The sequence below is a fragment of the Salvelinus fontinalis genome, chromosome 41 (assembly GCF_029448725.1).
Source record: "Salvelinus fontinalis isolate EN_2023a chromosome 41, ASM2944872v1, whole genome shotgun sequence".
Taxonomy (NCBI): Eukaryota; Metazoa; Chordata; class Actinopteri; order Salmoniformes; family Salmonidae; genus Salvelinus; species Salvelinus fontinalis.
Window position 1 is genome coordinate 22,843,050 of NC_074705.1, and position 25,154 is coordinate 22,868,203.

General features: G+C 46.1%; 1 protein-coding gene across 2 annotated transcripts; it reads left to right on the forward strand.

The window, feature by feature from the left end:
• Positions 1-1,360: 1,360 nt before the first annotated feature.
• On the forward strand, positions 1,361-24,466 carry LOC129840623 (probable ubiquitin carboxyl-terminal hydrolase FAF-X). Of its 2 annotated transcripts, none has more exons than XM_055908631.1 (42): positions 1,361-1,581; positions 4,972-5,235; positions 5,782-6,019; positions 6,143-6,255; positions 6,350-6,568; positions 6,706-6,821; positions 6,903-7,154; positions 7,477-7,615; positions 7,809-7,961; positions 8,176-8,487; positions 8,682-8,818; positions 8,948-9,172; positions 9,330-9,443; positions 9,633-9,861; positions 10,068-10,375; positions 10,499-10,739; positions 10,921-11,070; positions 11,150-11,270; positions 11,437-11,567; positions 11,677-11,955; positions 12,185-12,310; positions 12,421-12,579; positions 12,710-12,876; positions 13,156-13,264; positions 13,485-13,631; positions 13,773-13,919; positions 14,047-14,254; positions 14,690-14,910; positions 15,162-15,358; positions 15,507-15,680; positions 16,590-16,731; positions 16,837-17,040; positions 17,242-17,688; positions 17,835-18,103; positions 18,247-18,472; positions 20,168-20,297; positions 20,381-20,566; positions 20,797-21,017; positions 21,099-21,344; positions 21,525-21,746; positions 21,846-21,947; positions 22,046-24,466. In XM_055908631.1, exons 2-42 carry the CDS (start codon positions 5,137-5,139, stop codon positions 22,205-22,207), a joined length of 7,788 nt encoding a protein of 2,595 aa, XP_055764606.1. In that variant the 5' UTR covers positions 1,361-1,581; positions 4,972-5,136; the 3' UTR covers positions 22,208-24,466. The 2 variants fall into 2 exon arrangements, with proteins under 2 accessions (XP_055764606.1, XP_055764607.1); XM_055908632.1 differs by having other exon boundaries at positions 21,525-21,737.
• Positions 24,467-25,154: the final 688 nt, after the last annotated feature.

Below are 25,154 nucleotides of genomic sequence, written 5' to 3' on the forward strand. Positions count from 1 at the left end.
CAACTCACTAGAAGGCGGAGTTAAAGGAACATCAATTAGGTTACTCACAATAACCATAGTGCTTTTTCTGCAGGAGTTGATATGATTTCCAAGTCCTCTGTTGCTTATTCTGACAGGGAGAACTGGAGCACTACCAAACAGTTTGCGATGTTACTGGAAAAAAAGAGACATTCCTGCCATTGCAAAGTTTCTTCATGTACTCATTTAGGGAAAAGAGTAAACTGAAACTTTCCGAAACCCTTCAGTAGCACGGGAGGGGGCCAGAGCTAATGAATCTCTTTCCTGTGCTAGCGAGGGTGTTTAAAATGTTTGTAGTCCTCACTCAGTTCCTCAGATCGCTTAAAACAAAGGTCGTTAAAACCTACGTGAGTGACGATGGTGTCAATATTGGAGTAGTTGGCCAGAACCATGGGCAGGAGGGAGTTGATGTCATGGACACAGGCTCCTAGGTGACAGTGGACCTTGGTCTGTCCACAGATCTTCTCTGATAGATGAAGGGTGGCCAGGTGCCCTTCTTTGCAAGGCATTGGAAAACTTCCCTGGTCTTTGTGGTTGAATCTGTGTTAAAAATGCAATGCTTGACTGAGGGACCTTACAGATAATTGTATGTTTTATTTAACTAGGCAAGTCAGCTAAGAACACATTCTTATTTACAATGATGGCCTACACCGGCCAAACCCGGACGACGCGGGCTATGGGACTCCCAATCACGGCCGGTTGTGATACAGCCTGGATTCGAACCAGGGTGTCTGTAATGACGCCTCTAGCACTGAGATGCAGTGTCTTAAAAATCATGTTAAACAATATTATTACACACAGAGTAAGTCCATCCAAGTTATTATGTGACTTGTTAAGCACATTTTTACTCCTGAAATTATTTAGGCTTGCCATAACAAAGATGTTGAATACTTATTGACTCAAGACATTTCAGCTTTTAAATTGTATTAATTTGTAAACATTTCTAAAAACATAATTCCACGTGGACATTATTGGGTATTGTGTGTATGCCAGTGACACAAAAATCTCAATTTAATACATTTTAAATTCAGGCTGTAACACAACAAAATTTGGGAGAAGTCAAGGGGTGTGAATAGTTTCAGAATGCACCTTTTTGACAAACTAAATGTGAAGTGAACTATCACTTTAATTGTAAAACGTTACCCTAATGGGCTTGTTCGACATTGGCGCTGACAGTGCAGGCGACTACCGACTGACTGATCTACAAGGAACTTTAATTCGGAAATAATTGCTCATTATTATTTGTAGATCAGTCAGCTATTCACAACTTACCCATGATACATGACGGTTTTGATCCTCTCGAACACGGCCTCCGTCAGCTGCGCTTACCACGGACTGGCTGGGAAAACTGTGCTAGACTACAGTAGAGGGGGGGTTGATGGTGACGCAGGAAAAACACCCAAGTGCAGACAAAAAAATAAGCAAGGAAGAGAGATCATATTATCAGATCTGGATGCATGCATGACAATATTACGTAACACACGTTGACACTTAGCAAAACACAGAATAGAAAGATTCATAGACAGGACAAGTCAACTCAAGGAAGTTGCATCAAATTTTGGGGTAAGTAACATTGGGTAGCTAGCAACAATGGTGCTAACTGGCTGGTATAGCTAGATAACATTTCTGAGTAATCATTAACAATGAAACGTTATAGCTGTCTAGCTACAAGGTGTAACGTTGCACATATGCTTTTCATTGGATAAAGAGGGGAGAGTAATAGCAAGCAAGGTGCCTGACATCGACAGAATGAATGCTGAAATGCCGGTTTGTTTCTGTATGTAACGTTGGCTAGTTAAGTTAGCTATTATTTTTGTCTGTGGCAAAATGGCTGACGTTTCCCATACCAACCTGTTAATTGTTTGGATTTTGAAATATAACGGTTTCCACATAGCTAGTTCAAGGTCAGTCTCAACCAAACAAGATGTTGGCTAACTTCTTGGATTAGTGGTGTTGACATATGGGCTGGTGTTTGATCAACAACCTACCAATGTACACAGACTGTTGATTGTTGTGGCCCCGGCGACAGTGGAGGCAGCGCCATTAGCTAACGTTTTTAACTAGCTAGCTAGCACGTTAGCGCTACTACCGATGTTGAGTAAGGAGAAGGCCCTTGCAATGCTTGTCAGTAGCTAGCTAGCTAACGTTACGGGCCTTGTATAACGTTATGCCTTAGTTATCGTCCAGACTCCTGTTGTAATAAGTAAGTTATTTTTCACATCAATTACCCGTGTTCCAGGCCGTGTTTGCAGGCTGGTTACTTTCGCATTTTTTTGCGTAGTATTAGCCAAATATTTCAATCTAGCAAGTGTAGTTAGCTACGTTAGATAGTTGTTGGCTGATGCTGGCTAGTTAGCGGTCTCTCATATCTAATATACGTCATACAATGTGACAGTGACACTTATTTTGAGATTGAGTTGTTTGCTGTAACTAAATCAAGTTTTCCTTATACTCCATTACCCAAATAACTTGATTTAATTAGTTAACTGCACAATGTTACTCAGTGACGTGTCCTCACAGAGATAGGTTCTGGTGAGGATAGAGGATCGTGACAAGAATGATTAACAAGCCTAGGACCAAGTACATCTTTATTCACACACATCATGCAAGCAACCTTGTCATTTGTCGTTACATAATGTTTTCCTTTGTGCCAAGCTCATTGTAAATCAAAGGCTGTCACAAGAAATGGCTTTACATGTCTGTCTGCATCTAACTGTCTCCAGAACTGAAACTGAAGGTGTAGCCAAGGGTAGTCTTGACAACCTGACCCTAGTTGCCTCTGCCTAGTGTCGGTTTTTGAGACTAGCCAAGGTGGGGGCTGGCAATGGATCTGTTGACAAAGATTAGATTAGAGTTATTTGCAAGCAAGGCATTGTCAATATAAGTCATTGTTTCTGATTTTTAAGCCTGGTAATATGCTTACTTTGTGCATTTCCAGATACAAATGACTTCATTCCACCTGAAAGGTCTGTGTTTCCTCAGTCTTGACCTAGCTATGCTCACTTCAAGTTTTACTCAAGTCAGCAAAACTAAGCCATGACCATGATGACCTGAATACTTGTCGCATACTAGCTGTGTATACACACTGCCATGGCAGCTGTGCCAGCTGGAATTAATATATTTTCAGCAAGCTGAAAACCAGTGTTTCTCAACCGCCCCAGAAGTTTTCACATTTTAGTTTTAACCCTAAACTTGGACCACTGATTCAGTTATTCAACTAATCATAAAGCCTTTGACTAATTAAATCAGATGTGCCAGTTTATGGTTAGAACACGAATGTGGAACGTCTGGGGGTGCTGAGGAGAAGGTTGGAGAAACCCTGGTTTATGGCCCGGTCAGGTGCTTTCTCAAGACTCAAGGTTTCTTCTTTTTCTGATTGGTTCCTCAACCGTTCTTGTTCCTTGGGTCATTGATTCCGATTGGCTTGTCAACTTCCATTCACACTGTAGCTGTCAAATGTAGCCTACTCCTGCCGGCTTGCCTGATGATGCTTGAGGTAGAAGTCGGCCCAAACCACAGATCTAGGATCAGATTCCCCTTCCCTAATATTAACCTCTTCCATTAGATGGAAGCAGATACATCTGAAGACAGGAAACTGAAGACAGCCAATAATAAACCTGTAAACTGAGCCCAGAGGATCGTAACTCAGCTGGAGACTGTCTTAATGTGTCTCAAGACTTCCAGTGTCTCACAACTAGACACACAGACCTTTCCTACCCAGAAACCCTAGCCCCTAATCTTAATGTTACCTCATAGGCACTTGAGTGGATTGAAGGAGCCTCAGGCCCTAAAACTGTTGTTAGGCTATCTCTTCCATCCTGACTCATACTGATTTAAGATGTTTTGCTTTGTCACTCTGCTGTTGTGTAAGGTCAATATTCTACACAGACTCACTTATGTTATAGTTCAGTGTTTCCCAACTTCAGTCTTCCAGTACCCCCCAACATCACCCATTTTTCTTATAGGCCTGGACAAAAACCCCTGATTCAACTCATTGAGGGCTTGATGATTAGTTGACAAGTTGAATCAGTTGTGCTTGTCTGGGGCTCCAACAAAAATGTGTGCTGTTGGGGCTAATGGAGGACTGGAGTTGGGAAACACTGTTACAGTACTGGGACACGTTGTTGGACTACCGCAACTTTATGTCAGTGGCAATGGCAGCCAAGCATAGAAGGCCTGAATTCAATCCAATATGGTATTATTAATCATTTTGGGCAATTATTAAGAATACATTATTTGTCAGTAAGCGCACAATGGCTTGTTCTCCTTGTTCAATTGTTCTTGTTTAGTTATTGTATTAGGCTTGGCTAATATATCCAGGTGATATCTTGAAACCTCAATATCCCATGCATGTTTTGCTGTAGTGAGACGTGAGTAACCTAGGAGCTGCAGTTAGTTGGGGTAGGGTTAGGGTAGGGTCGTGCTCTGTGTGACCAATCAACAGTTTGTCAGTAGCTGTATACTGTCTTGCACAGTCTAGATATCTCTGAACCAGTTCGACAGAGACTATTAATAGGCCAGTGTGGTGTATGGTTGATAGTCCTGTGCTGTCTGCAACTGGAAATAGGAGAGGTGATGGTAGTGGGGCGGTTCTGTCTGTCGGTATTGGAGCTAGAGTGTGTGTCTATGTAATAATTCCACCCCGTTGTCAAGCATGCGTATTAACATTTTAATGTCTAGACCCAGATAGTGGCAGAGTGAGAGTCATTTGAATTGGTCTTGCTTAGTTGAAGACTCCTGTCTTGCAAACATACTATGGAATCATGGCCTTTGGATGCACCTGTGTTATTTCTCAGCTATTTTTACACCTCAAGAGTGGTCTGAAGTTGACCATGTGATGTTACCTACATTGTACACAGATTAGCTGAAATGCACATGCCTCAGTCCCAAATGCATGGGAAAAATTGGGCATCAACCATTCTAGATCTCTCTCCCCCTGTCTCTGTCCCACAGGTTCTGCGATGGTCTCTGCAACCCGCCCTGAGCCTCAGCAGCCGGAGCATTCCCTCTCAGCCGGCCTCTGGTTCTCCTTCCCTACCCAGGCGCACGCAGTGATTCCCCCCCAGGCCAGGGCCTCCTAAAGTGGACAAGACTGCCAAGATCTGCCCCGTGTCGATCATGACGGTCACCACCCGTGGCTCCCCCGTGGGGGGCAATGATAGCCAGGGCCAGGCACCCGCTGATTCTCAGAGCCAGCCCCCACCCACACAGGCCCAGGTGGGTGAGGGGTTGACGTGTGTCTGTCTGTGGATAGTTCCCCAATTATCAGTGAACAAGGTTACCCGCATATCAACTGTATGTCTGCGTAAAGTTGACTGACTAATATGGAGCGATCTGCAATGCCATATGCTTTACTACTTACTGACTTAGGCCCATCGCCCCATGAGGAGCATAGGACAGTAGTAGGAGTTCATCTTTAGAATGAAACAGCATGAGTCATGTTGAGGCCACAGCTGGCTGCTCTCCAATGAGAGAAGCTCTTTGTAATTTAAAAGTGTTTCTGAGCTGTGGACAGGATCACTGATGAAAGTCTAATTACTGTCACATAATTGAATAAGCTTTATTTATAATCTAATGTTTTTTTTTATGAATTTAGTCCCTCACGCTCTATGAATTGTGTTTGTTTGACTTTGGGCTTCCTGTGAAGTTCCAAGGCTAATTACCTACCTTCCCTACTGTGTGTGTGTGTGTTCCCGACTAGCGTTCATCTCTTTTAATCAGCGTCTGTAGTATGCTTGGTATTAATGTGTGTGCGCGTTGCAGACGGTGTCCCCCAACCCGTCGTCCACGGAGCCGTCTCCTGTGAGCCCCCCGGCGGCGGATGAGGAGCAGGGCCAAGGAGACTCTGCCCCTGCTCTGGAGGAGGAGGAGCCTGCCTTCCCTCACACTGACCTGGCCAAGCTGGACGACATGATCAACAGGCCCCGATGGGTAGTCCCAGTCCTGCCAAAGGGGGAATTAGAAGTTCTACTTGAAGCTGCTATAGACTTATGTAAAAAAGGTGTGTCCATCATTGTATACAATATACATCCATTTAGGACATTTTTTTTTTTTTTTGATTGATCTCAAAAGATCTATTGATCTCTCTTTGTTTTCTGCCTTTAATCGTTGCCTCTTTCTGCAGGGCTTGATGTGAAGTGTGAGGCGTGCCAGAGGTTTTTTAGGGATGGCCTGACCATCTCCTTCACTAAGATCCTCACAGACGAGGCTGTCAGCGGGTGGAAGTTTGAGATCCATGTAAGGACCTTGTGTGTGTGTGTGTGTTGTGTGTGTGTGCGCGCACACTTGCACTTCCTGCTTGAACTGCAGCTGATTGTCCTCCCCTTCACAGAGGTGTATCATCACCAACACACACCGGCTGGTGGAGCTGTGTGTGACCAAGCTTCCTCAGGACTGGTTCCCCTTACTCGAGCTACTGGCCACAGCCACCAACCCCCACTGCAAGTTCCACATCTACAACGGCACGCGGCCCTCTGAGACCATCCCCGCCGGGGCCACGCTGGCTGACGACGAGCTCTTCGCCCGCCCACCTGACCCTCGCTCACCCAAGGTAGGCCCCAACTCACCCTCGCTCACTCAGGATTTCTCGCTTGATACAGTATGTCTAAGTTTTCAAAATGAATAAAGCTGTTGCCAGTGATTGGCCATTCATTGTTCTCTCTCTATCTCTCCCTCTCTCTCTCTCAGGGCTGGTTGGTGGACCTGATTAATAAGTTTGGCACACTGAACGGGTTTCAGACTCTACACGACCGCTTCATGAGCGGACAGGCACTCAACGTACAGATCATCGCTGCCCTCATCAAGTATGTTAACGCAGATGGACCAATGTAAGGGACTTGTAAGGGACGTGTGCGTGTCTTAACCCGTGTATGTCTTCCCTCCAGGCCATTTGGCCAGTGCTATGAGTTCCTGACCTTGCACACAGTGAAGAAGTACTTCCTGCCAGTGATCGAGATGGTTCCTCAGTTCCTGGAGAACCTGACGGACGAGGAGCTGAAGAAGGAGGCCAAGAACGAGGCCAAGAACGATGCCCTGTCCATGATCATCAAGTCCCTGAAGAACCTGGCCTCCAGGGTGCCCGGTCAGGAGGAGACCGTCAAGAACTTGGAGATATTTAGGTTGAAAATGATCCTTAGGTGAGATTCCTTGAGCAACCTCGTATGATGAGTGTTTTGGACAGTCAACTGCTGTTTTATTATTAAGGGAAAACTCTGCCCAAAAAATATGTTTTGGTATTTCTTTCATTAGTCCATTATTGACATAGTCCCAAACTTGTTTGCTGACATGCACATTTTTTTCCCAAGATGTATAACTTTCAAAATACAGCTGGTATTTTTCTGACATGCAAAACATTTTGGGACTATGTCAACAATGGACTAATGAAACAAATACCAAAAGATAGCTTTTGGGTGGAATTTTCCTTTTCGATAAGCTTTTCATTTGTTGATTGGTCCCCAGGTTATTGCAGATTTCCTCGTTCAACGGCAAGATGAATGCCCTGAATGAGGTCAACAAGGTCATCTCCAGTGTGTCCTACTACACGCATCGGCATGGCAACCCCGAGGAGGAGGAGTGGCTGACGGCAGAACGCATGGCGGTGAGTCACCTAGCCCCTAACAGTTACTCCTTATGAATGATAATGGACTGGATTTGTATAGCGCTTTTAAATTGCTCATCAGAGTTTTATAGTCAATTCCAGTTCAATTTCCGTCAGTCAAATTGGACATGGAATTTCTCCACAGGAATGCAAATCTATGCCTGACGTTTGTCTTTCTCTCCCTTTCTCTCAGGAGTGGATCCAGCAGAACCACATCCTGTCCATCGTGCTGAGGGACAGCCTCCACCAGCCTCAGTACGTAGAGAAACTAGAGAAGATACTCCGCTTCGTCATCAAGGAGAAAGCCCTCACCATGCAGGACCTGGACAACATCTGGGCAGCGCAGGTACTGAGTTAAACGTGTCATGGGAAAATGGGTCTTAGCAATATGGGGGTGGCTCCATTTTGAATTGTAATGTACTTCCTATTCATTGAACCTATACAGGTTATTCTCATTTGTGAAAAATATATATTTTGCAAGAGAGACCTTTTCCTTTAAGAAGGAAGGGGTTGTTTTTAGAACCATGCCTAAGTGTCTTCCGTGTCTGTTTCTATGTCAGGCTGGTAAGCACGAAGCCATAGTGAAGAACGTCCATGACCTTCTGGCTAAACTGGCCTGGGACTTCTCTCCAGAGCAGCTCGACCATCTCTTTGATTGCTTCAAGGAGAGTTGGACAAATGCGAGTAAGAAGCAGCGTGAGAAGCTGCTGGAGCTGATCCGTCGTCTGGCGGAGGACGATAAGGATGGAGTGATGGCCCACAAGGTGCTCAACCTGCTGTGGAACCTGGCTCACAGTGATGACGTCCCCGTGGACATCATGGACCAGGCCCTCAGCGCACACATCAAGATACTAGACTACAGCTGCTCTCAGGTAAAACTACTCTTACTGCTACTGGGTTGTATTCATTAGGCACCAAACGAAAGAAAACAGACTGAAACTGGGACGTTCTACCTAACCTTGTCAAATGAGAATCTCTTGTTTTTTTGTTTTCTGTTGCAAAATGTTTTGCTACGATGGTCCCTAATGACTAGGACCCTGCTCTGTGCTTCTGTGTGTTCCAACAGGACAGAGACACCCAGAAGATCCAGTGGATAGACCGCTTCATCGAGGAGCTGCGCACCAACGACAAGTGGGTCATACCTGCCCTGAAGCAGATCAGAGAGATCTGCAGCCTGTTTGGGGAAGCTCCTCAGAACCTCAGGTAACGAAAGACTCTCCACCTCCCTGTCTCTCTGCCTTTCTCTCTCGCTCTCATCTCCTTTTCCCATTGAGTCATAGCTTGTGATGAAATATTACACTTTTCTCCTTCCCTTTCCTCTTCCTCATACAGTCAGACCCAGAGGAGTCCTCATGTGTTCTATCGTCATGACCTGATCAACCAGCTGCAGCACAACCATGCCCTGGTCACTCTGGTGGCTGAGAACCTGTCTGCCTACATGGAGACCATGAGACCGTTCTCCAAAGCTGAACACGCAGACTTTGACCCTCAGACGGTCAGAGTGGGCAGTCGCTACAGTCATGTTCAGGAGGTCCAGGAGAGGCTCAACTTCCTGAGGTAAGCCAGGCAGCTGTCTACAGGTATCTCAGGATGAAAACAATGACCCTTGACTGCTTTTCTGGGCGGCGAGGCATTTCTCCGTCTGTGGGAATAAAAGTGGCCATTCTGAGTCCTCTGTTAGTGTCTAACTGCTTTGAACCATCTTGTTCTCCAGGTTCCTGTTGAAGGACGGACAGTTGTGGCTATGTGCTCCTCAGGCCAAGCAGATCTGGAGGTGTCTGGCTGAGAGCGCCGTCTTCCTGTGTGACCGGGAGGCGTGCTTCAAATGGTACGTACACATTTGTTTAGACCAGTTTTGTATATTATATGAAATATGATTTCCCTTTTGAATTATTCCAGGTTAGTTCAAATGTTATTGGTAGCACTTCACTTAAAGCCTGTTGGAGCATACTTTATAATTTGTTATAAGCAAGTATGAGCCTTTATAATGTCTTTATACTGTCTTTTCCAACTCTAGGTACTCTAAGCTAATGGGAGATGAGCCAGACCTGGATCCGGACATCAACAAGGACTTCTTTGAGAACAATGTTCTGCAGCTGGACCCGTCCCTGCTCACGGAGAACGGCATGAAGTGCTTCGAGAGGTTCTTCAAGGCCGTCAACTGCCGCGAGGGCAAACTAGTGGCCAAACGCAGAGCCTACATGATGGATGACCTGGAGCTCATAGGACTGGACTACCTGTGGAGGGTGAGTGTTTTAAAAAGCGCATCAATGTTATAAAGCTTTCTGAACATACTGTAAAACCTGGAGCTCATAGGACTGGACTACCTTGGGAGGCATTTGAGTTAAAACTCCTTTTATCGCTGTTATAAGCTTTTATAGACAACAATCTGGTTCCTGGATTAACCCTGGAGGAGGAGAGTGCACAAAACAGCTTTTCATTGTTCTACCAGGTGGTGATCCAGGGTACTGATGACATCGCCAGCCGAGCCATCGACCTGCTGAAGGAGATCTACACCAACCTGGGGCCCAAGCTGCAGGTCAACCAGGTGGAGATCCACGAGGACTTCATCCAGTTGTGTTTTGACCGTCTGAAGGCGTCGTACGACACGCTGTGTGTCCTGGACGGGGACAAGGACAGCATCAACTGTGCCCGGCAGGAGGCCATCCGCATGGTTCGCGTGCTCACCGTGCTCAAGGAGTACATCAACGAGTGTGACAGCGACTACCACGAGGAGAGGTCCATACTTCCCATGTCCAGGTAGGGGAGAGGCTCACACACACAGACTCAAACCAACACACACTTGTGAAAGCGAGGTCCAACTTAGTTTGTCAGTCTCAGTGCCAACATTTTGACTGACCAATCCCTCTCTTTCTCTCTCAGGGCGTTCCGGGGGAAGCACATCACGTTGATTGTGCGTTTCCCTAACCAGGGTCGTCAGGTGGATGACCTGGACATCTGGTCTCACACTAATGACACCATCGGCTCGGTGCGCCGCGGCATCCTCACACGCATCAAGGCCAACGCCACGCACACCAAGATAGAGCTCTTCATTGGCGGGGAGGTCGTCGACCCGGCGGATGACAGGAAGCTGATTGGACAGCTCAACCTCAAGGACAAAGCAGTGAGCTAGTCATTTCGTAATCAATGGCCCATGCACTGGTTTTGAATTAGGGCTTAGTTCCGATGTGTTTAAATACAATTTGATTCCGTCCTGGAATCACTAATCTACTAGGATTAGATGATGAAAGCACAGTATATCTGTTAGCGTTTGGTTCAAATTGGTTTATTGTTTGTGTGTGTAGTTGATCACAGCCAAGCTGACCCAGGTGAGTGCCACCGTGCCCTCCAGTCCTGACAGCTCTTCGGACTCCTCCACCGGCTCGCCCAGTAACCACGGCAACCACTTCAGCGAAGGACCCAACCCAGAGGTGGAGGGCTGCCTACCTGGAGTGGTAAGACACACACACCTTTTCTCACGTGAGAAATGTAAAATGTGTCGTCTTCTCCTGAGTAACGTCTTCCTCTCTGTAGATCATGTCCCTCCACCTGCGCTACATCTCGTTCCTGTGGCAGGTCGCAGACCTGGGCTGTACCCTCAACATGCCTCTGCTGCGAGACGGAGCCAGGCTCCTCATGAAGCTTATGCCTCCAGGTACACTGTCTTTCTCTCTCACGCTCTCATTCTTTCTCATTATGGCTTGCTGTCCTTCTGTGGCTCCGAAACAGCATCTCTCATCCTTCCTCTGCGTCTCTCTCTCTTACTGTGGTTTGAAATGATTTGTCCTGACTGACTAATGTTCTGGTTGAGCTGTGTGTAGACAATGGTACCGTGGAGAACCTGCGCGCTATCTGTCTGGATCATGCCAAGCTGGGAGAGAACAGCCTGAGCCCCACACTGGACTCTCGCTTCTTTGGCCCCTCGCCCTCACAAGTCCTCTACCTCACTGAGGTTGGTAACACACACCACTGTGTGTGTGGTGGTTTACGTGATCGATTCATTACCCCTTACCCTCTTCACATCCTCCTGCCACGTTTCATTGATTGGATTGATTCCCCAGGTGGTGTATGCGTTGCTGATGCCGGCTAGCGGCACCCTCGGTGAGGACGCCAGCGACTTCCAGTACAACTTCCTGAAAAGCGGCGGCCTCCCGCTCGTACTGAGCATGCTCACCAGGAACAACTTCCTGCCGTCGGCCGACATGGAGACGCGGCGGGGGGCATACCTCAATGCCCTGAAGATTGCTAAGCTGCTGCTGACCGCCGTGGGGTTCGGACACGTCAAAGCTGTGGCTGAGGCCTGCCAGCCCGTAGTGGAGGGGACCAGCCCCGCATCACCAGTAAATAACGTTATTGTATTGCCGTTATATTACCTCTGTAAATACGGGGAAAACCTTGTATTACTACAGCTTAGATGAGTGGAGAACAATGAGAGTAGCAGGACCCTTGTTACCAGACCTGAATGGACAGACCATGATCACCCCAAACATACCTTCACTGTGTATTTGAATGAGCTTGAATATGACTGGGGTTCTTAATCCACTGTCTTCTGTTTTTGTTCCTCTCCAGATCAACCAGGCGACCCACGACCAGGCCTTGGTCCTCCAGAGTGCTCTACAGAATATCCCCAACCCCGCCTCTGAGTGCATGCTCCGCAACGTGGCCATACGACTGGCCCAACAGATCTCTGACGAGGTGAGACGGCATTATCTATTGAGACGAGTGCTTACACATGCGTTCAACCGGGTAACAACGGCTAGTCAAAAAGAGTAAGACCGTAAACGTCTGCTCACTTGTTTTGGCAGTCACTGCCCCCGAACTCCCAGAACTTCTTCCAAGCATCCAAGTACATCCCAGACCTCTGTGTGATCCGGGCGGTGCAGAAGATCGTTTGGGCTTCAGGCTGTGGCACGGTACAGCTGGTCTTCAGCTCTAATGAAGAGATCAGTCAGATCTATGAGAAGGTAAAACCCTTCCTAAACTGAGATGGTGTGTGCTTGGTTTTTAAGTTGGGTATTGCATACTTCTAGGGGTTTGTATGGAGAGTTTCTGCGTCTTCTATAAACTCACAGCGGTGTGTGTTCACCTCTACAGATGAACGCGGGTAAGGAGCCGGACGGGGAGGATGAGATGGTGTGCTGTGAGGCACTGGAGATCATGACCCTGTGTTTTGCCCTGCTGCCCACCGCTCTGGACACTCTCAGTAAGGAGAAGGCCTGGCAGACTTACATCATAGACCTGCTACTGCACTGCCACAGCAAGTATGTCTGCATCTGGCTGTTAATCTATGTCTGTGTTGTGTATCCGTTCATTCAGGGCATTTCCTGGACACAGACTAATCCTGGACTGAAAAGCATTTTCAATGGATTCTCCATTGAGTTTAGTATAGGACTAGGCATAATCTGTGTCGGGGAAACCGCCTCTTGGTGTTCAAACTTAATCTCACAAAAACAAGCCAATATAAAACTGTCATCAGACGATGTCAAAAGCACCTTTTGACAGTGAAATTAACCTGTTGTCATCTTCCTGTCTGTCCCCAGGTCAGTTCGTCAGATGGCTCAGGAGCAGTTCTTCCTCATGGCCACTAGGTGCTGTATGGGACACAGACCCCTCCTCTTCTTCATCACCCTCCTCTTCACCGTCTTAGGGGTGAGTATCCTTCCATCTCCTCACTCTCCCCTACTGACACAATAGTCATTCTTCGGCCTCTGGGTAGAAGTTGGCCTCAAGGACAGACCTCGGATCAGTTTACCATCTCTCAATCCCAGCCTTCATCATTAGAGGAGGAAATGTAACACACTGAAACTCTTCACCCCACTCCATTGGGACCCATTGTTGTTGTAACCCATATCCTTCCTCTCTCCTCCAGAGCACGGCGAAGGAGAGGGCGAAGCACGCAGGGGACTACTTTACGCTGCTGAGGCACCTGCTGAACTACGCCTACAACAGCAACATCAACCTGCCCAACGCTGAGGCGCTGCTCAACAACGAGATCGACTGGCTCAAGAAGATCAGGGTATTGGACAAGAGAATTATTTTCATTGTTAGAAAATGAAATGCAGTTTAATATGGTGTAGTTTAGAGAAGACCTAAGATGGGCTTTCATATCTCTCAGAAATATTACCTCTAAATGGCAGTTTGGTGTTTTTACCATTAGGATGAGGTGAAGCTGACAGGAGAGACAGGGGTGGAGGAGACCATTCTAGAAGGTCACCTGGGGGTCACCAAGGAGCTGCTGGCCTTCCAGACACCAGAGAAGAAGTACTACATTGGCTGTGAGAAGGGCGGGGCCAACCTCATAAAGGTGGGTCATTATGTTGTTTATGAAATCCAGTATGGTTGCCAAATAGTCCACTCAATATAGTCACAGGACAAGCCACCATAGGATGATGCTTTGTCAATTTTGCTAATTCACCCCACTCTTTCTCCAGGAGTTGATAGATGACTTCATCTTCCCGGCGTCTAACGTGTACCTGCAGTACGTGAAGAGTGGGGAGTTCCCTACGGAGCAGGCCATCCCTGTCTGTAGCAGCCCCGCCTCCATCAACGCTGGCTTCGAGTTGCTGGTGGCTCTGCCGGTCGGCTGTGTCCGGAACCTCAATCAGATTGTTGATACACTCACAGATATGTACTACCTAGGTACACCAACTATACATTCATAGATATGTACTACCTAGGTACACCAACTATACACTCATAGATATGTACTACCTAGGTTCACCAACTATACACTCATAGTTATGTACTACCTAGGTACACCAACTATACACTCATAGATATGTACTACCTAGGTACATCAACTATGCACTCATAGATATGTACTACCTAGGTACACCAGCTATACACTCACAGATATGTACTACCTAGGTACACCAACTATACACTCACAGACATGTACTACAGTCACTTAATCTGTGATCTTAATTCCTAATTATTATTTATCTCACATATTCCTCTATCTGTACTGGTAAATTGTACCTCAATGAATTATAAATGTTTTTCTGATATTCATTGTTGTGTTGATCATATATGTGGAATGGATAAACGTTGAACAACTCACTCTCCCTGTCTCAGGTTGTGAGGCTCTGACAGAGTGGGAATACCTGCCCCCAGTGGGCCCGCGGCCCACCAAAGGCTTTGTGGGGCTGAAGAACGCGGGGGCCACCTGCTACATGAACTCTGTCATCCAGCAGCTCTACATGATCCCGCCCATCCGTAACGGCGTCCTGGCCGTGGAGGGCACCGGCACCGACGTGGACGATGAACTGTCCGGGGACGAGAAGCAAGAGAACGAGGTGATTGGACTGACTGGGAATCAATCGAAACTGTATGCACTCTTCAGATTGAATAATTGCAAAATTACTTGCTTAAAGCTACTATCTGAGATGCTTTTTATGGCAGCCCCAACCCTTGGTATAGAGCTAAGGGACTAGAGAAATTAAATCCCTCATATTACCGAGTGTTTATGGATGTTGTGTAGAGGAACCAAGATGTACATTTTGAACTTAAATAATCCATCCGGTGTATTGTTACTTTCCTTCCTCAGACTAATGCCGACGGAACGGCGCGGGACGAGGTGTTCGCCTACCAACACCAGTTTGACGACAAGCCCTCGCTGAGTAAGTCGGAGGACAGGAAGGAGTACAACATCGGGGTGCTGCGCCACCTACAGGTCATCTTTGGTCACCTGGCCTCCTCCCGACTGCAGTACTACGTACCCCGAGGCTTCTGGAAACAGTTCAGGTGAGCTAACGATAGCAGGCTGAGGTAAAACAATGAAATGTCAAGGAATGTAGTGGTATACAGATTACAAGCTGTTTATTTTGAAACCAATTTCACACAAACGGTCTTGGAAGACTAAGAGCTATCTCTATCGTTCTCTCTCCTGTAGGTTATGGGGTGAGCCGGTGAATCTGCGAGAGCAGCACGATGCCCTGGAGTTCTTCAACTCTTTAGTGGACAGTCTGGATGAGGCTCTGAAGGCCATGGGCCACCCCTCCATGCTCAGCAAGGTGCTGGGAGGCTCCTTTGCCGACCAGAAAATCTGCCGTGACTGTCCACACAGGTGAGTGATTTTTATCCACTTACTAACACTGGTGGAACCAAATGAACGACCACTCATCCTCCAGATTTTTATTATGCGAATATTCTAAAACCTGCATAAACAAAAAATATGTGCATTTTCCCACCATTGTGGTATTTCCACCAAATGGACTTGTTTGGAAAAAATCGGTGTGTGATGACATAGTGCACACACAATTTACTTTTTCGCACAACTTCTCATGTAACGAATAAAAATCTGAAGTTCAATGTGTTTCCATTGGATTTTCCACTCGACCAATAGTTTTGTCACAAAAACTGTTGTGTTAAGTAGACAATGTGCCTACTCTGGTCTTGACATGTGTGCTCTAGCTAACAGCTCTGAGTAAGTGTGGGTCGGCTAGTCTACATGATGACATTATTCTGGAGAAGACAGATTCTTTATTTATTTGTCAAACAGCAGTCATGTATTGATCAACATGTCACCAGAATAAGACCCATGATATTTAATGGAAAGGAGCTTCAAGCTCATCACCTTTAATCTGTAGCCTAATAAACTGCATGGTTTCCTGAACCGTAGTGGGAGGACCCCACACCGTGTCATCGCATGACTCCAAGTTTACTTCCATAGGATGATTATTATGCAACTGTTTGCGCATAAAAGAGTTTCCACCGCTATTTCTCGCATAATACATTTTTAACAAAGATCCCACCATGTTGAACGAACAAATTAGCTGTGTCGCCATTTATAAAATTGTACTGAAACTAGCTGTCGTGATCAATAAAAAAAAAATCATGTGTATATATACGGTATGACTACTCTCAGAAATGTGGATGGAAACGTGGTTAGTGACACAAAATGGCACCACATAGTTCTCAGTTATCACAGGCATGAAATATAATAAGTGAAACTGTTCCACCATCTTGTTCCCAGGTATGAGTGTGAGGAGTCATTCACCACGTTGAACGTGGACATCAGGAACCACCAGAACCTGCTGGACTCTATGGAGCAGTACGTCAAAGGAGACCTGCTGGAGGGAGCCAACGCATACCACTGTGAGAAGTGTAACAAGAAGGTACCTCACTCTTCTCCTGTCCTCCATCATTCCTGTTGAGTACTCAGTCCTTTGTTTTCATACTTTAGGATGATATTTCTTATTGTTCTGTTTCATCCACTACAGGTGGACACAGTGAAGCGTCTGCTGATAAAGAAGCTTCCTCCAGTGCTGGCCATCCAGCTAAAGAGGTTTGACTACGACTGGGAGAGGGAGTGTGCCATCAAGTTCAACGACTACTTTGAGTTCCCCAGGGAGCTGGACATGGAGCCCTACACTGTGGCCGGGGTGGCCAAACTAGAGGGAGACGACGGCAACCCGGAGAGCCAGGTAGATTACTTTAATATCAAATTTGATTTGTGTATTAGAGCTCTATAAATGTTTCACAAAATTCTAAACAGAAACCATGGCCTGAACCCCGAAAGAGTAAACAGAAGCAGCATTGGCAAGGAAACTCATCATTAGTCGATTCATCATTAGTCCAAACATTGTCTCTACTCAGTCACTCCTCCTTCCTCCTTTCCCTCTCAGATGATCATGCAGAACAAACCATCAGAACCCGACCCACCAGGCTGCAGTTCTAAGTACCGCCTGGTGGGGGTGCTGGTGCATTCGGGCCAGGCCAGTGGCGGCCACTACTACTCCTATATCAGCCAGCGAGACTGCGGCGCCAGCGGGAGCGCCGACAGCGGGCAGAAGGAGCGCTGGTACAAGTTTGACGACGGCGACGTGACGGAGTGCAAGATGGACGACGACGAGGAGATGAAGAGCCAGTGCTTCGGGGGGGAGTACATGGGAGAGGTGTTTGACCACATGATGAAGAAGATGTCCTACAGGAGGCAGAAGAGATGGTGGAACGCCTACATCCTGTTCTATGAGAGGATGGACACGGCAGGGGGAGGGGCCGCAGTGGAGGCAGACGGAGAGCTGGCCAGGTGCATCTCAGAGCTGACTGTGTCTCCCACTACACCACGACAGGTGGGGATCAGGACTGTCTGTGTGTGATAGTGTGTATTTGTTTGTGATAAAGTGCAGAGGTGAGAACCTGTGGGTGTGAATGAGTCTGTTTATGTGTATAATGATGTAATGCTCATAACCATACTAATGAATTCCCCCTCTCCCAGGTGACGATGCCGGGGGCCATTGAATGCAGTGTGAGGAAGCAGAATGTCCAGTTCATGCACAGCCGCATGCAGTACAGCTTGGAGTACTTCCAGTTCGTCAAGAAGCTGCTGACCTGCAACAGTGTCTACCTCAACCCTCCCCCGGGTCAGGACCACCTGCTGCCAGAGGCAGAGGAGATAGCCATGATCAGCATCCAGCTAGCAGCTAGGTTCCTCTTCAGCACCGGGTTCCACACCAAAAAAGTAGTCCGGGGGCCCGCCGGTGACTGGTGAGTGGGTTGTCTGTGAGAGGGACAAAGTGTGCTTTCTTTAAATTGCAAGACAGCCTTGTAACTCTCTTTCCCTCGTCTCTCCTTCTTTTCCCTCTTTCTGTCTACTCTCCTCCCTCCCCCACCTTCTCTCCCGCTTTCAGGTATGACGCCCTGTGCATCCTGCTACGCCACAGTAAGAACGTCCGCTGCTGGTTTGCCCACAACGTTCTGTTTGCGTACCCCACGCGATTCTCTGAGTACCTGCTGGAGTGTCCCAGTGCCGAGGTCCGGGGAGCCTTCGCCAAACTCATCGTCTTCATCGCACACTTCTCCCTGGCAGACGGACCATGCCCCGCCCCCGCCAGCTCCCCTGAGGGGTCCACACAGGTACGGAGGGAGAAAAGGAGAGAGTGAGAGATGGAGGGAAAGAGTAGAGAAGGTGTGTGTGGTGTGATGTAATACTAATGACCATACTTGGTATTCGCATCTCAAAAAATATCAATTCATTTACCACAATCAATTTCAACAGAAAGTTAGCAAAAATAGATAAGATACTGCAACCATGTAGAGGTAAATACTTGTCTATTTATGGAAAAATCACATTGATTAACTCTTTGGTCCTATCACAGTTTACTTACTAATGGCACTGCCTACTCCAGACGACTTGTTTTTAAAAATCATATGAGCAAAAAATATTTCATTTTATTTGGAATGCTAAGCCAGACAAAATTAAACATACCTATTTATATAATGAATATCACTTTGGGGGGCTAAAATGATTAAATATTAACGCTTTAAACCGCTCACTAAAAGCTTCACTTATGTATAAGTTCTACTTAAACCCAAAATGGTTCTCCAGTAGATAAAGGCTCATCCTTTGTTAAAAAATTTACTTTATGCCTTTATACAAATTACAAATTCTCATTTTTGATGACTTGAAAATGAAATTTTGTTTAAAGTATTGCCCTTTGATAAACAAGCCATACGAAGCTGGTTACAATTTCAGTTTTATCCTCCAGAAAAGATGGAACAAATGTTATGGTTAAACTCGAATGTACTGATGAATAAAATAAAAAAACACTCTTCATGAAAAAAAAAATGAAGGTATTTATGAATGATATTATGATTTAGAAACGGAAGAGTTATGTCACATATGCAGCTATCGCAAATATATGGTATTATCTGCTCAATCCAAGTTTACAACCACCTGATTGCAGCACTACCACACAAATGGAGGAGGCGAGTGGAAAAGGGAGAAGGTAGGGAACTTGTTTGCCTGCCATATATTAAAGATACAAATTGACTGAGAGGAACTGGCATAAATAGAAAAATATACCAGTTTCATTTCAGGACAAAAATGTTGACAGCTGTGCCATACAGGATGTAAATAAATGGAAAGAGATTTTCGATGTACCGATTCCATGGTACAAAAAATGACACTTGATTCAACACTTATTGTTTTTCAATTTAAATTATATACAATTCTTGCCACCAACAGAATGCTATATATATATATTTATATGTGGGGCATATAATAATCTCAGCTCTGTAGATTTTGCTGCGAAGAGACAGAATCAATAGATCATTTATTCTGGTATTGCCACAATGTAGCTTGTTTCTGGTCACAGGTTCAAGGAATGGTTAAAAAATCATAACGTGCCATTAAAATGAACCTTACAAATAGCAGTGTTGGGCAATTTGGAAAGCCGTAGTCACTAAATAATATAATACTCGAAGGAAAGGTTTTCATCTTTAGCTCACAACCTGTGGATACTATACATTTTAGAAAGGTTAAACAATTATGTAAAACATCACAGCACAATTGAAAAATATATGACAGATGGAAACCAAACGAGGGTGGTCTATGGTGACAGGTGGGAGTGGCTGAGGGGCGGGATTAAAGAGTTTATGGTTGGTAATGTATTATTGTTAGGTGACTGCTTTATATAAAAGTCCCATGGATGCTAAATGTGTGTACATATATGTAGCAGAAAAGCTGTAAAAAAATATATATATTTGGCCGACGGGGGGTGCATGGGTAAATTTAAAAAATGACCTGTAACCTTTGACCTCCTGCATCAGGGCTGTGATAACCTGAGTCTGAGTGATCACCTGTTGAGGGCTGTGTTGAACCTGCTCAGGAGAGAGGTGTCAGAGCACGGCCGACACCTGCAGCAGTTCTTCAACCTCTTCGTTATGTACGCCAACCTGGGTAAGATGACGTGCGTGTGCAGGAGAAACGCTGTTGCTTTGTTTCTTGCTGGAATAAATTATGGTTTCTCTTCCTCTCCCCAGGTCTGGCAGAGAAGACCCAGTTGTTGAAGCTGAGTGTCCCTGCTACCTTCATGCTGGTGGCTCTAGACGAGGGGCCTGGCCCTCCCATAAAGTACCAGTATGCAGAACTGACCAAGCTCTACGCTGTGGTCTCCCAGCTACTGCGCTGCTGTGATGTCTCCACACGCATGCAGTCCTCCATCAATGGTATGTTTTACTCTCTCTGTCACCGCCTTGTGGTTGCTGTCTCTTCTGCTCTCCTTTCTTTCGCTCTCGTTCTCTCTATCTCTCTGCGTTTCATTCATTCTCTAGTGGTTCCATTCTCTCTCTCTCGGGTTCACTGTCTGTCATTCTCTCTCTCCTGTTTCTTTACTCTTATTTGCGTTCTTAGAATAAAGCGAAGTGTCCAAATATAAATGTATCTCACTGTCCTCTAGGTAACCCGGCCCTGGCCAACCCGTACGGAGACGCCAACCTGACCACCCCCATCATGCCCCTGCAACAGCTGGTGTCAGAGATCCTCTTCGTTAGGACCAGCTACGTGAAGAAGATCATCGAGGACTGCAGCAACTCTGAGGAGACTGTCAAGCTGCTGCGCTTCAGCTGCTGGGAAAACCCCCAGTTCTCCTCTACCGTGCTGTCTGAGCTGCTCTGGCAGGTAAAGGGGTTGACACTGACGACTCTCACTCACGCGTGGCGTTTTTGTTTCCCTCACCCGTCTACCTGTCTCGACCCCTAGGTGGCGTACTCCTACACGTACGAGCTGAGGCCTTACCTGGACCTGCTGCTGCAGATACTGCTGATAGAGGACTCCTGGCAGACCCACAGGATCCACAACGTGCTGAAGGGTATACCAGACGACAGGGACGGCCTGTTTGACACCATTCAGCGCTCTAAGAACCACTACCAGAAACGGGCCTACCAGTGTATCAAGTGCATGGTGGCCCTGTTCAGCAACTGTACGGTGGCCTACCAGATACTACAGGTAAACCATGACAGTAGTAGACTAAATATGATATAGTAGTCACCTCTCTCTCCTCTCTGCCTACCAGATCAGTCATTTTAGAATGGTGTTTTAGATATGTACAGTATGTTTGTGTCTGGATATCTTGAATAGTTCTAATGTTAACACAGTTCTATTCGTCTCTCTCTGTTGTGCTCCCAGAGTAACGGGGACCTGAAGCGTAAGTGGACGTGGGCGGTGGAGTGGCTGGGGGACGAGCTGGAGAGAAGGCCCTACACAGGGAATCCCCAGTACACCTACAACAACTGGTCTCCCCCCGTCCAGAGCAACGAGACCTCCAACGGGTACTTCCTGGAGCGCTCGCATTCCGCACGCATGACCCTGGCCAAGGCCTGCGAACTTTGCCCCGAGGAGGTACGGAAGGTGTGTGCGCGTGGGATGGGTGTTTGCATGTTTTGTCGGTGTGTGTGGTAATGTAACAGAGCTCTCCTTGGCTGATTCCATTGTCTGTATTTCTTTCAGGAGCCAGATGATCAGGAGGCAACAGAAGATCACGACTCCTCCCCTCCCGAGGACACAGCGCTGTACCCTCATAACCCTGCTCCTGCCACGCAGTTTCAGCAGGTAACACACACACATTTTATGGCACTGCTCCAGAATTGACAGAATGCTCATATTGAATGCTGACACCTCTTTCTCCCTGTTTCCATGTCTCTCTGCAGCAGAACAACCACCCCCACGCCCAGCCCTATACGGGCCCGGCTGCCCAGCACATGAACACGCCCCAGCGGCCCCCACAGAGAGCACAGGAGAGCTGGGAGAGCACCACAGAGGAGGTGGGGCCTGTGGCGCCCCCGCCCGCTGTCCAGACGACAAAAGAGTAACAACACGACACGAGGGCAACCAAACCCCCTTAACCTGCAACTCACCTCACCAAATCTTTTTGCACACTAATATCACTCAATACCTTCAAGACACCCAGTTTATTGATTGGTTGATCAAACAGTCGATTTAAGACTAGACCCAGGCCGGAGCGCTCTCTTCTCTCCAGGAGGAACAGCGTCTTCTTTGTCACCTGTGACCCTTGACTCTTGCCCTCTGGATCGGGCCAATTAAGCTCTTCAAGTTGTTTCTGTTTCTATCGTAGAATTGGAATTCTATGATTTCTAGAACTTTGAGTTGGAAGAGTCTCGACCTTCTCTTTCTCTCTGCCCCATGGAGACACGTCACTGCTGACAGAGAAAAAAAACATATCTCTGCAGGGTTGTGTACAGTGTTTTTGAGAAACTTTGAGATGGAAGACAATGATGTGTGCAATGTGTGTACAGGAAGTGAAACAAAATGGTGAAGGGAAGGGGTACATAGTATGTTAATGTTTTGGAATCGTTAAAACCTTCCTTCCCTCGACCTCCCTCCCAACCTACAGCAATGATGCAGCAAGGCTGTCCTGGATTGGCCCCTAGTATGTGACTTCAAAACTGAAAAGGAAGACCAACGTCAAATCAAATGGGGAAAAGAATAAGCGTTTCTCTCATTTTCTCTGCTTTGTAGTCAATGCATGGAGGTGAGGTTTGGCCTTTCACTGGCTGACCGGGTCTTGGTTGATGCAGTCATCTATTCCACCACTATACTATAGTAGGTTTCAAACGCCTCTCGCAGTGAGGACATGTTGAATAAAGAATTAAAACCAATATCACCCTGTGTGCACCAGTTGACAATGGCAGGGTGAGTGAAGGCTTGTTTAATCTCTGCTCACTTGAAGTGAAAATAACTGCTTGGTTTTCTTACTTTTTTCACTTCCACGTTTTGTCCTACTTGAACACAGCTACAGTCTTACAAATGTCTGTCTGTTGAAAATAACAGATGAAGCATTCTAAAGCAGGGTCATGATCTACAGTAACTGCTGGTAAGCAAGCTAACTGACTTGCCCAACGTTTCTGATTGTTCTTTTAGGATTCTATCTGCAACGAAAGTAGATGGCTGTGTTTCAGTTGGTAACATGAATGTGTGGTTTGTTGTAAATTATTTTTTGTTTTACTAGGAGAATTGTCTGAAATGAGCAAAATCCCTGCAAAAAAAGAAGCCCTTGATATGAAGAATCGTAGACTATTTTATTTGAATTTCCTAGATGTTGTTTTTGCTGATTTGAAAGGAAGTAGAAAGTAATTGAAGAGGAATTTTTTGGTCCAATTCTTTTTTTTTCTTTTTTTTTAACACTTTGATAATGACTGTTTTGAGCTCCATCTTCCCTGAACTGTTTTTGCTAACAATAGTTTTGGCCATGGTGTGATTTTGAATTCTGGAGCTACAGTTCACACTTTGAAGTTGTTGTTTTTGTCTGTACAGCAGTGTGCCCACTCCCAAGAATACATGGAAAATGCAATCTTTACATTGTAGCGGTTTCATGTTTCATCTATGGTACATTGTAAATACCTAATGCATGCAACAACAAAAAAACATCAGGACATACGTGACAGTGACAAAACAATATCTCGTTGAGTGGATTTGCCAACAGTAAATGGCATTGCCCCAAGGGACTGGGTTGAAACGGCAATGGATTAGACACAGAATGTCTGCTAAAACTGTGGCCTATACAGACAAGCTGTGGAAGAGCAAAGTGAGGAGGGAAACAGTCTCTCCGTCCCCCAAACAAAAAGCATACTGGGTAGAAAAAAGGGGCAACCCGGAAACCTCCTGAGAGGACAAGACTGTGGATGGTTCTAGATTAGAACCTAATGAGGGGGTGTGGTTAGAATGCTGTATGGACTGATGTCATCCTTCCAGGCCCTGCCCTAAAGCACTACAGGTCATCTCTCCTCTCACTTCTTCCATTTTTTTTTTAGACTGCAAGGTCTTACAGATAGTTTTATTTTTTTTTCATTTTGGCATTTTCTTTGTGTAAAGTGTTATTTCAGGATCAGATCTGCCTTCTTATTTTGTTTGAATAATTCAAAAGTAATTTTTTTCTGTGAAACATGCATGGATGGTTATTACCCCCCCCCCCCCCCATCTGCCTTGGAGCACTCTACAAACACACCACACTGTAAAATTATACTTTAAGAAAAGGACAAATAAATGTTTTTTTGAATTATTATGCCCTGTATGCAAGGAGGAACCTACATAAAAAAATCTTTCACCTGTCATTTGTTTTTAGATTGGCATGGATAAATGGGAGGAGTCAAGGGAGAGGAAATTACTTTATATTATTGAGTAACTTTTCTTTTGCCCCTATTTAACCTTGTACTTGTCAATCTAACGAACCAAACAGACAAGCTTTACAACACAGCTTATAAACCCCACTTTGAGCAGACGCTGTGAAGGGATTAGCCGGTTTGCCACAGCAGGCTTCCAGCCACTGATCCACAGTCGGCCAACTTTACCCCAGCCCTATCCTCTTTCAGTAGGTGAAAACTGACACTAGATCTGCTTTTGAAGCAACAATGTCTGGCATCTATTCTCTCAGCAGGCACAGTTTATTCTAGCTCATTCTCACCAGCTGGAGGAATGTCAAGGGGAGAGTCTCAATTGCGTACACCTCGCTGCCTTTCTCCTCACCGCCTCCTCAAAAGTCATTGGACGAGAAAGCCAGAGGTCCCTCCCCTCTGACCTTCTCCTCCAATGGCTTTTGAGGAGGCGAGGAGTTGCAATTGAGATTCTCCTAAGGACTGTTAGAAAGGCAAAGGGGGTGTGATGTTGACATAATGAGATTTTACAGCTGTCAGCCATTCCTCGATCTCTACCTAATATGACAAAGTCAAAGTTCCTTGCCCAGTCAAAGTCATGGCTGTAGAATTATCAGCACCAGTGTTCAGGCCTATCTGACTAAAACCA